The sequence below is a fragment of the Bubalus bubalis genome, chromosome 18, assembly GCF_019923935.1.
Source record: "Bubalus bubalis isolate 160015118507 breed Murrah chromosome 18, NDDB_SH_1, whole genome shotgun sequence".
Classification (NCBI taxonomy): Eukaryota; Metazoa; Chordata; class Mammalia; order Artiodactyla; family Bovidae; genus Bubalus; species Bubalus bubalis.
The window spans coordinates 45,227,327-45,239,770 of record NC_059174.1 but is presented as its reverse complement, the minus strand read 5'-3'; the positions used below and the strand labels follow the sequence as shown (position 1 = coordinate 45,239,770).

Here is a 12,444-nt window from a genome sequence, read left to right as displayed (position 1 = left end):
GCCATCTGAAGCCAGGAAGAGAGTGCTTACAGAAACTGAATTTTCTGACATCCTGATCTTGAATTTCTAGCCCCCAGGGCTGTGAGAAAATAAATTTTTGTTCTTTAAGCCACTTAGTCTGTGGTATTTTGATATGGTAGCCCAAGCAGACTGATGCAGCCACTTTGCAAGACAGTTTGGCAATTTCTTAAAATGTTGAAATAGTCTTGCCATACAACCCAGCAGTCATGCTGCTATGTATTTACTGTACTGAGTTGAAAACTTATGTCCACACAAAAACTTGCACATGAATGTTTATTGTAGCTTTAGTCATAATTTCCCCAAGCCAAAAGCAAATAAGATGTCATTCTGTATGTGACTGAACTAAAATAACAACAATAATAATGCACACATGCAAAATGAACAAACAAAACGGCAGTACATACATACAATGGAATTTGGTGTGTTTTTTTTTTTTTTAATGAGTTATCAAGGCACAGCAGACATGGAGGTATTTGTCTATTTTTTTTTCACTTAGCATAATAATACCATTCATGTTGTTGCAAATGACAGGATCAGATTCTTTTTATGGCTGAGTAGTATTCCATTATATTCTTTATCCATTCACCCATTGATGAACATTTAGGTTGTTTTCATGGCTTGGCTATTGTCCATAATGTTGCCATGAACATATGGGTGCATTTATCTTTTCAAATTAGTGTTTTTGTTTTTTTCAGATAAATACCCAAAAGTGGAACAGCTGGGTTATATGGTACCTTTGTTTTTAAGGGGAATCCACATACTGTTGAGAGGATTAACAGTCAGGTAGGAAGGCCAGAGGTCCCCATGCGGCATGAGGAAATAAACTGCAAGTGGCTGATTTTTTTTTTTTTTTTTCTTCTCTCTACAAAATTAAAGGAGGCTTCTTTTAATTCTGTGTTGTCATGATGACACGTGATTCTGCCTGAGCTTAACCTTGAGGGGCTACTGGCTCAACAAACCAATGTGTTTTTCTTACAGAAATGTTTTTCTTAAGCTATGTTAATGAAATTATGTATTTGCTTTGGAATCTGCCTTTCTTCAGATTGGTTCTGCCTAAGACTAACCTTTTTCGCAAACCTTGAGCTGATAATGGCTCAGCAAACCAGTACGTCTTACTCATGGAAATGTTTTCTTAAGTTATGTTAATGAAACTATGTATTTGCTTGGAAATCTGTCTTTCTTCAAGATTCACGCAAGATTCACGTCAGTTGTTTTATGGCTGGAGATGACTCCGCTTGTGCCATTCTATCTCAAAATGCATGTTGTGGGAGAGGGCCTGGTGCAACTCTCTCAGTCTTGAGGCATTTCTTTTATGTGATTAGCAACTTGCTAACAGGTATATAATGTCTTGCTAAAAACTAGCAAAGGGATATCTTTTCTGCCCCCTTCTGATGTCTGTGTCAGAAGCTTTCTCTATCTCTTTTATACTTTAATAAAACCTTGCTACACAAAAGCTCCGAGTGATCAAGCCTTGTCTCTGGCCTGGGGTCAAAATCCTCTCCTCTGGAGGTCACAAATCCCAGCATAGCTCATAGCTCATGGCCACAACCTTTTCTGTTTTCCATAGTGGCTACATAGTGGCTCACTAACAGTGTACAAGGATTTCCCTTTCTCCACATCCTCTTTAACATTTGTTATTTCTTATCTTTTCAATACTAGCCATTCTAACAGTGTAAGTGGAGAAGGCAATGGCACCCTACTCCAGTACTCTTGCCTGGAAAATCCCATGGACGGAGGAGCCTGGTGGGCTACAGTCCATGGGGTCACTAAGAGTCAGACAGTACTGAGCGACTTCACTTTCATTTTTCACTTTCATGCATTGGAGAAGGAAATGGCAACCCACTCCAGTGTTCTTGCCTAGAGAATCCCAGGGATGGGGGAGCCTGGTGGGCTGCTGTCTATGGGGTCGCACAGAGGCGGACACGACTGAAGCGACTTAGCAGCAGCAGCAGCGACAGTGTAAGATGATGTCTCATGCTTTTGATTTACGTTTTCCTTATAATTAGTGATGTACATCTTTTCATGTGCCTGTTGGCCATCTGTTTGTTCTTTTTAGAAGAATATTTAGATCCTCTGCCCATGTTTTAATTGGGTTGTTTGTTTTCCTGTTGTTGACGTGTATGATTTCTTTACATATTTTGGATGTTAACCCTTTATCAGATCACTGTATGATTTCACTTGTATGTGGACTCTAAAAACAAGCAAATGAACAAAATAAAAGTCAAATGCAGAAATAAGATTAGTAGTTAGCACAGGGGAATGGGGATGTGAAATGGGCAAAATGGTTGAAGAGAGTCAGCTGTATGGTCATAAATGGCAACTGGACTTGTGGTGGTGATCACTTTGCAGTTTGTACAGATATTGGATTATAATGCTGTACACCTGAAGCTTATTATTACTATTTTTTAAAGAACCACCAGGAGGGCTTGTTAACACAGAGATTGCTGAGCTCCATCACCAGTTTCTGCTTCAATAGGCCTGGGGTGGGAACCAAGAAATTACATTTCAAACAAGTTCCTGTGTTATGCTGATGCTTTTGACTCAGGATCACACTTTGAGCATGGCTTCTGTAAGCCAAGCTATTTGCATATTTTCTGCACAGATTGTAGTGTTGAGTGAATATGATGCACTAATAATGCAACACCAGGACAAAACAAAACAAAATTCAGCTTGTTTTGCTACACTTTTACTCTAAATAACATCTACTGTCTCTTATGATGACAAGATTTGTGTTCTTTCCCTGAGAGAGATTTAAGAGGCATAACAATTAAATGTAATTTTTGGACTTGTTTGGATGATGAACTGAACAAATTGACAATATATTCCCATCTTTGATATAATCATGCAATTTTAAGTATGGACCGAGTATTTATTAGGAATCTTTTTTATTTTTTAGGTATAATAATGGTATTGTGGTTGTATTTTTAAATGTTCTTACTTATAGAGATGCATACAATTTTCCTTAAACTGCTCCAACCAGGGTAAAAATGGAGATGACAGATGAAACAAGGGTAGCAAAAATTAGGATAAATGTTGAAACTGAGTGATGTGTACATGGGGACTCATTAAATTCTGTTCTTTTTGTAAAATTGTGACCCTATGGACTGCAGCCCACCAGGTTCCTCCATCCAGGAATACTGGAGTGGGTTGCCATTTCTTTCTCCAGATAATTTTATGGACCCAGGGATTGAACCTGGGTCTCCAGGGAAGCCCATGTAATATATTCCTATATGCCGGTTGCTAAGTGGAAGAAGCTGTTCTGAAAAGACAACTTTATGATTCTAATTCTGTGACATTTGGTAAAAGAACTATAGATACAGTAAGGTCAGTGATTGCTGGGAGTTGAGGGGAAGGTGGGAGGAATGAATATATAAAGCACAGAGGATTTTTATAGCTATGAATCTATTCTCTGTTATACTGTCATATATTTGTCAAAACCTGTAGAACTGTACAGCACAAAGAGTAAACCTTAATGTGTGCAAACTAAAATAACAATTTAGCAGATTGAGGAATCTCAGAAAATAATACAGAGTGCAATCGGAGAATCTATGTTATGAATTATGACACAACCTCCTGGGAGGAAATGGGGGAAAGGTGCTGACCTAAGTAAGTGTGGAAATGAGTGAGATTATAAGAGTAAAGACAAAATGAACTGCAAATACGCACTTCAGATGATAAAGTTGTTCCCACAGGAGTACCGGTTAACATTTCCAGTACTGCTATATATATATGTACTGGAATTGAGCTATTAAGTAAATGGGTGCTGAATGGTAGGAGCCAGGAGTGTCACTGTTTAAGCAGGAATTTACAGATGAACAAAGGAAGGCGATTAGAATGATCCATGATCTGTGTGGTAGTGGATTACAGTGGAGACATCAGTAAGAACTCGTGTTTAATTTAATATAGATACAGATGGTGTATACAGATACAGATTAGTATATACACATATTTCTTTGTTTTGTTAGCTGAGAGCGCCTAAGCAATGACATCCCAGTAACAGTTAGGACACCTAGTAGCCAGATCTTGATTCTAATACAATTCTCTAATAAAATGAATCAAGGCTTCTTGGAGAAATGGCTGAATCTAGGACTGGGGCAAGATGCATGAAGCTCCTAGTAGTGCCAGAAAGTAAGGAAGTACTCCAAAAACCTCCATAATTATGGGAGCATATCAAAGAGACACAGGAAACCAACTGAAAGAGCTCCCATTAGCTAGAGAGGGAACAATCTGAGCAATTATATATATATATATTATTTTATCAAATTTTCCTCTATTTCTTTGCATTTTTCACTTAAGAAGGCTTTCTTATCTCTCCTTGCTGTTCTCAGGAACTCTGCATTCAGTTGGGTATATCTTTCTTTTTCTCCTTTGCCTTTCTTAATGACCTGGATAGCCACAATGGTGTGGTCACTCATCTAGAACCAGACATCCTGGAGTGTGAAGTCAAGTGGGCCTTAGGAAGCATCACTAATAACAAAGCTAGTGGAGGTGATGGAATTCCAGCTGAGCTATTTCAAATCCTAAAAGATAATGCTGTTAAAGTGCTGCACTCAATACGTCAGCAAACTTGGAAAACTCAGCAGTGGCCCCAAGACTGGAAGAGGTCAGTTTTCATTCCAATCCCAAAGAAGGGAAATACCAAGGAATGTTCAGACTACTGTACACTTGTGCTTATCTCACATGCTGGCAAGATAATGCTCAAAATCCTTCAAGCTAAGCTTCAGAAGTACATGAACCAAGAACTTCCAGATGTACAATCTGGATTTAGAAAAGGCAGAGGAACCAGAGATCGAATTGCCAACATCTGTTGGATCTTAGAAAAAGCAAGAGAATTCCAGAAAAGCATTTGATTCTGCTTTATTCAGTTTGTTGTGACAGTGTAGATCACAATAAACTATAGAAAATTCTTAAAGAGATGGGAATACCAGACCACCTTACCTGCCTTCTGAGAAACCTGTATGCAGGTCAAGAAGCAAAAGTTAGAACCGGACATGGAACAATGGACTGGTTCAGTCCGGTTTTAAATTGGGAAGGGAGTATGTCAAGGCTGCATATTGTCACTATGCTTATTAACTTATATGCAGAATACATCATGTGGAATGCTGGGCTGGATGAATCACAGGCTAAAATCAAGATTGCAGGAGAAATATCAACAACCTCAGATATGCATATGATACCACTCTAATGGCAGAAAGCAAAGAGGAACTAAAGAGCCTCTTGATGAGGGTGAAAGAGGAGAGTGAAAGATCTGGCTTAAAACTCAACATTCAAAAGCCTAAAATTATGGCATCTGGTCCCACCACGTCATGGCAAATAGATGGGGGAAAAGTGGAAACAGTGACAGACTTTATTTTCTTGGGCTCCAAAATCACTGTGGACAGTGACTGCAGCCATTAAATTAAAAGACACTTGCTCCTTGGAAGAAAAGCTATGACAAACCTAGACAGTGTATATAAAAAGCAGAGGCATCACCTTGCTGACAAAGGCCCATATAGTCAAAGCTATTGTTTTTCCAGTAGTCATACATGGATTTGAGAATTGGACTGTAAAGAAGGCTGAGTGCCAAAGAATTGATGCTTTCAAACTGTGGTGTTGGAGAAAACTGTTAAGAGTCCCTTGGACTGCAAGGAGATCAAACTAGTCAATTCTAAAGGAAATCAACTCTGAATATTCATTGGAAGGACTGATGCTGAAGCTCCAGTACTTTGGCCACCTGATCTGAAGAGCCCGTTCATTGGAAAAGACCCCAATGCTGGGAAAGATTGAGAGCAGGAGGAGCAGGGGGTGACAGAGTATGAGATGGTTGGATGGCATCACTGCCTTAATGGACATAAATTTGAGTAAACTCCAGGAGATAGTGAAGGACAGAGAAGCCTGTCATGCTGCAATCCATAGGGTTCCTAAGAGTTGGACATGATTTAGCAACTAAACAACAATGAACAACAATATACATACAATTATACCTCAAAGTACAAGGTATATTAATATATTTATATAAATAGATTATTGAATAAGTTAATAAATGGGGAATAAAAGACAAATCTTCAGTGCTGAAGAATTTCAAAAATCTTGGTAGATATTCCACACTAAAGGAGAGGGAATATAACTTCCCTAGAGAGTACAGTATGGACAGTAGGGAAAACAGTAACTACAGTGGAGAACCCTGACAAACACTACTTCAGCCAAGTAATCAGTCAAGTTCAACAGGCAGTCATAAATCATGTTGATAGTTTGCATCCTTCTGTGATCTTCGCCCTCCATCCATAAGGCCATGAGAATAATCCCACAATCATGAGAAAAACAATTAAGTTCCAGTAGAGAGGCATCGTACAACATACCTGACCAATACTCCTCAAAACTCTCAAGATCATCTAAAACAAGCATAGTTTCTGAGAAATTGTCACAACCAAGAGGAGCCTGAGATACTAATGCAGTGTGGTATCTTGGATGGGGTTCTAGAACAGAAAAATGACATTAGATAAATACTAAGATAGAATGAACTATGGACTTTAGTTAATAATAATATATCAACATTGGTTCATTAATTGTAACAAATGTTCCAACTAATGTAAGATGTCAATAATAGGGGAAACTGGGGATGGAGGTGGTAAATATGGGAATTTTCTATTATCTGCTGACTTTTTCTGTAAGTCTGATATGGTTCTAAGAAATGTAATTATTACTAATTACAAAAAAAAGAAGAAAGAAACTTCCATACTCTTCAACACACACACAAACACACATATTGAGTCCTTACATAAGCCATTCACTCCAGTGTTTACATTTGCAATATTTTTTCTTTAATTCTCATAACAGCCTTGTGACGTGGGAACTATTACTATATTTATGGGTAAGTTGAGGCTCAAAGAAATGAAGTGCTTTCCCCAAGATCATGTATCTGGCAAACTTTTGTTTCTAGAGGCTGGACTTAACACCTAGGAATCTGGATCCAGACCTGGGACTTTAGATACTTTAACACAGCACCTGAAGCCGTCAGCATGGTGCTGACACATAAGGAGGACCAGTGAGGCTCCGCTGATGCCACCGTTACCGCTGGAATTTTTATCTTATTTTCCCATGCTCTGACATGCCAGAGCATTTGCTGTCTGCCCCTTATAGTCCTATGGACTTGCCTGAAACTTGTGTCGTTCTCCAACATCTTCCCCCCATGGACGGCTTTTCTCTCTGACACATCTGCATTATGTCCAAAGGCAGCTTCTGCCTCCACGTTGAACACAGCGCAGAGCTTGGCTCACTAGTGTGCTTGGTGTTTAAAGCCTTGAGTCTCTCTGCAACTTTAGCAGTGACCAAGAAATAGGTTCTAATCTCATCCCAAAGTTTCAAAGTCAATGTGGCTGTCTGTGTTTGACTTTCCAGACACTGACGCTCTTCAAGTATTTGGCCATGACCTTCACTTGGGAGGAGTGGGGGCAATTGGATCTGGCACAGAGGATCCTGTATTGGGAGGTAATGCTGGAGACTTGCGGACTCCTGGTCTCACTGGTAAGGCCCACCTCCCTCCTGTGTTTGGAACCCACAGCCTCTTTCCTCATTTTATCCTCTCACTTCAGTCCTGACTGGTAGACAAGGCCTCTGAAGTCCATCCTCCCTCCCTCCCACCCATAACTCCTGCTGCATTTCTGTTCTATCTCCTCTTTCCTGGTCTCCTTTTGTCTAGCCAGGCACCACAAAGGACTAAACCAAGCCCATCCTCACTCCAATACCTAGCCCAGGCTGGCCTCACTCTGAGGCCCTTATTCCAGATTCTCACTGGAACAAAACTGAATGGTCAAGCTTTGTTGAGTTAGGTGTCCCCGTAACTCAGTAAGCAGGGGCTGGAGATGAGGGGCTATTTCCAGAGTCCACAAGTCAGGCAAGCCACGCCTGCACATTACATTGAGTAGAGTTCCATGTGCTATACAATAGGTCCTTGTTGGTTATCCATTTTGAATATAGCAGTAGGTACATGACTTTCCCAAACTCCCTAACTATCCCTTCCCCATGGCAACCATAAGTTCATTTTCTAAGACTGTGAGTCTTCTTCTGCTTTGTAAGTAAGTTCATTTGTATCATTTCTTTTTAGATTCCACATATAAGAGATGTTATACAATATCTCTGAGTGCTAAGTCTTTGATGCCTCCTCTAACTGTGGCTAATTTTCCTTTTAACACAAGGAGCAACCCCTGACTCAAAATTCCTGGCAGGACACAAAAGTTATGGAACTCATAACATTATTCTGTTTTCATTGTTATATTTTGATGCTACCTATTCATGAAAAAGACTGGTTTTGCCATTTACACGTGATACAAGATTCCCCTTCTGAAGAAGTCAATTGACATAAACAAAATATGGGTCAACTTTTTAACAAAAGCAGTTGTTAATAGTGGACACAACTACTGCTCCCTGAGCACTCACAACACTTGTCAGGCCCTGTCCCTGAAAAGATGCTCTCTACCCCACTAACTTAATTCTCATAGTACCTTTTGCTCACTCTGAACCCAATTCCCTCCCCTCCAGGAAGCTGCTGCCCAAAGACAACTGTAACAGTTTTTAGCATGAATTATTACTTGAATATGTTTATTTACTTGAGGTATAATTATATTCAAGAAAATGTATCATCTCCAGTGTCTAACTCAATTGTATTAATATATTTTTCTGTATACTCACTCCTATGACTTCCACCTAGATCAAGTTGTGGAGTATTTTTCACCCCAAAGCAGGTTTTCCCCACTGTCTCTCAGTTGGTTCCCCACCAAAGACACTACTCTTTAGGGTCAGACTTGGCATCGCTGACCTCCACACCAAGATGTTGGATTGACCTGTTCTGGATCATTACATAAGTGGAATCACACAGTGTGCATTGCTTTGTGTCCAGGGTCTTTCACTCAACGTGCTTTTTGTGAGATTCATAGTATAAGGATTAATTTCTGCCCTGAGACTGTTGATGCAAATGTCTTCTGGTTTATACGGAGTCCCTTTGCCTCACTTTACACCACCACAAATCATAACTTCCGAATAGCAAAACTTTCAACATTTTCCAAATAAAACTGAAAGCGGTCAGACAGTCAGGCATCAGTTGACTTATACAGTGCTTTACAGTTCTCCCTAGGTACCTGAATCACTTGGAGAGCTTTTAAACGTTCACATCCAGGCTTCTTCCCCAGAGATTTGGTTCCATTTGGTTAATGATCAAAACCAGGCATCCCCAATTGGTTCTGATACCCAGGGAGGTTGGAACACTGACTTAGGTTAATGAGAAAATAACTCCCAAGAAAAAGGTGTCACCTTCCTGGGGTCCTGTGGCTGTGTGTAAAGCGAAGGGGCCCCTTGAATTGGCTCCTGTGGGATGGAGATCAAGGGGAATGGGTGTTAGGTAGATAGCTATCACTACCCTATGCAGCATTTTGGTCCAAGGGTGCTGTTTGTACTCTTGGTTTCCAGGTCAGCAGTTTCTTTACATGTGTGGGAGCAAGCTCATTCCAAGCTCTCATCCTTGATTATCATACTGAATAGAGAGGACAATTTGTACCTTTCCCCTGGAGAAGGGAATGGCAACCTATTCCAGTATTCTGGCCTGGAGAATTCCATAGACAGAGGAACCTGGCAGGCTACAGTCCATGGGCTCACAAAGAGTTGGACACAACTGAGCGACTAACAGTTTTGTACATTTACTCGAACACTGCTGTCCTGTTTTTCCATGATCAGGGTATCCTGTTCCCAAACCAGAACTGACCCATCTGCTGGAGAATGAGCAAAATCTATGTGTGGTGAAGAGAGGCTTCTCCTAAGTTCCTGTTCAGGTGAGTGACCAATGGTCAGCAGGTGAGGGGGTCAATAGAGGGTCACTGGGAAGCCTCTTATTGTGACCTGCCCGGGGGCCTGGCAGCCATGGAGTCCTGTGACCTGTTACACACTTATTATTACACTCTTATTACTTGAGGAGGACTAGGTTGTATTTTCATTCCAAGCCCAAAGAAAGGCAATGCCAAAGAATGCTCAAACTACCACACAGTTGCACTCATCTCACACGCTAGTAAAGTAATGCTCAAAATTCTCCAAGCCAGGCTTCAACAGTACATGAACCATAAATGTCCAGATGTTCAAGCTGGATTTAGAAAAGGCAGAGGAACCATAGATCAAATTGCCAACATCCGTTGGATTATTGAAAAAGCAAGACAGTTCCAGAAAAACATCTATTTCTGCTTTATTGACTATGCCAAAGCCTTTGACTATGTTCAGTTCAGTTCAGTCGCTAAGTGATGTCTGACTCTTTTCGACCCCATGAATCGCAGCATGCCAGGCCTCCCTGTCCATCACCAACTCCTGGAGTTCACTCAAATTCATGTCTATCAAGTCGGTGATGCCATCCAGCCATCTCATCCTCTGTTGTCCCCTTCTCCTCCTGCCCCCAATCCCTCCCAGCATCAGGGTCTTTCCAATGAGTCAACTCTTTGCATGAGGTGGTCAGAAGTATTGGAGTTTCAGCTTTAGCATCAGTCCTTCTAATGAACACCCAGGACTGATTTCCTGTAGAATGGACTGGTTGAATCTCCTTGCAGTCCAAGGGACTCTCAAGAATCTTCTCCAACACCACAGTTCAAAAGCATCAATTCTTTGGCACTCAGCTTTCTTCACAGTCCAACTCTCACATCCATACATGACCACTGGAAAAACCGTAGCCTTGACTAGACAGACCTTTGTTGAAAAAGTAATGTCTCTGCTTTTGAATATGCTATCTAGGTTGACCATAACTTTCCTTCCAAGGAGTAAGAGTCTTTTAATTTCATGGCTGCAATCACCATCTGCAGTGATTTTGGAGCCCAGGAAAATAAAGTCTAACACTGTTTCCACTGTTTCCCCATCTATTTCCCATGAAGTGTTGGGACCAGATGCCATAATCTTCATTTTCTGAATGTTGAGCTTTAAGCCAACTTTTTCACTCTCCACTTTCACTTTCATCAGGAGGCTTTTTAGTTCCTCTTCACTTCCTGCCATAAGGGTGGTGTCATCTGCATATCTGAGGTTATTGAGATTTCTCCCGGCAATCTTGATTCCAGCTTGTGCTTCTTCCAGCCCAAAATTTCTCATGATGTACTCTGCATATAAGTTAAATAAGCAGGGTGACAGTATACAGCCTTGACACTCTCCTTTCCCGATTTGGAACAGTCTGTTGTTCCACGTTCAGTTCTACCTATTGCTTCTTGACCTGCATACAGATTTCTCAGGAGGCAAGTCAGGTGGTCTGGTATTTCCATCTCTTTCAGAATATTCCACAGTTTGTGGTGATCCACACAGTCAAAAGCTTTGGCATAGTCAATAAAGCAGAAATAGATGTTTTTTCTGAAACTCTCTTGCTTTTTTGATGATCCAACAGACGTTGGCAATTTGATCTCAGGTTAATCTGTCTTTTCTAAATCCAGCTTGAACATTTGGAATTTCATGGTTCACTTACTGTTGAAGCCTGGCTTAGAGAATTTTAAGCATTACTTTACTAGCATGTGAGATGAGTGCAATTGTGCAGTAGTTTGAGCATTCTTTGGCATTGCCTTCCTTTGGGATTGGAATGAAAACTGACCTTTTCCAGTCCTGTGGCCACTGCTGAGTTTTCCAAATTTGCTGGCATATTGAGTGCAGCACTTTCACAGCATCCTCTTTCAGGATTTGAAATAGCTCAACTGGAATTCTATCACCTGCACTAGCTTTGTTATTAGTGATGCTTCCTAAGGCCCACTTGACTTCGCATTCCAGGATGTCTGGCTCTAGGTGTGTGATCACACCATCGTGATCACACCATCTGGGTCATGAAGATCTTTTTTGTATAGTTTTTCTGTGTATTCTTGCCACCTCTTCTTAATGTCTTCTGCTTCTGTTAGGTCCATACCATTTCTGTCCTTTATTTTGCCCATCTTTGCATGAAAAGTTCCCTTGGTATCTCTAATTTTCTTGACGAGATCTCTAGTCTTTCCCATTCTATTGTTTTCCTCTATTTCTGTGCACTGATCACCGAGGAAGGCTTTCTTATCTCTCCTTGCTATTCTTTGGAACTCTGCATTCAAATGGGTATATCTTTCCTTTTCTTCTTTGCCTTTAACTTCTCTTCTTTTCCTAGCTATTTGTAAGGCCTCCTCAGACAACCATTTTGCCTTTTTACATTTCTTTTTCTTGGGGATGGTCTTGATCCTTGCCACCTGTACAATGTCATGAACTTCTGTCCATAGTTCTTCAGGCACTCTATCAGATCTTGAATCTACTTTTCACTTCCACTGTATAATCATAAGGGATTTGATTTAGGTCATACCTGAATAGTCTAGTGGTTTTCCCTACTTTCTTCAATTTAAGTCTGAATTTGGCAATGAGGAGTTCATGATCTGAGCCACAGTCAGCTCCCAGTCTTGCTTTTGCTGACTGTATAGAGCTTCTCTA

General features: G+C 40.6%; 1 protein-coding gene across 1 annotated transcript in view; it reads left to right on the top strand.

The window, feature by feature from the left end:
• LOC112580389 overlaps positions 1–12,444 on the top strand; it is a 34,961-nt gene that overhangs the window by 17,585 nt on the left and 4,932 nt on the right. The window contains exons 8-9 of the mRNA XM_045163210.1: positions 7,399–7,524; positions 9,727–9,821. Of these exons, the coding sequence (XP_045019145.1) occupies positions 7,399–7,524; positions 9,727–9,753 (153 nt within the window). The 3' untranslated portion in view covers positions 9,754–9,821. The remainder of the gene's footprint in view (positions 1–7,398; positions 7,525–9,726; positions 9,822–12,444) is intronic.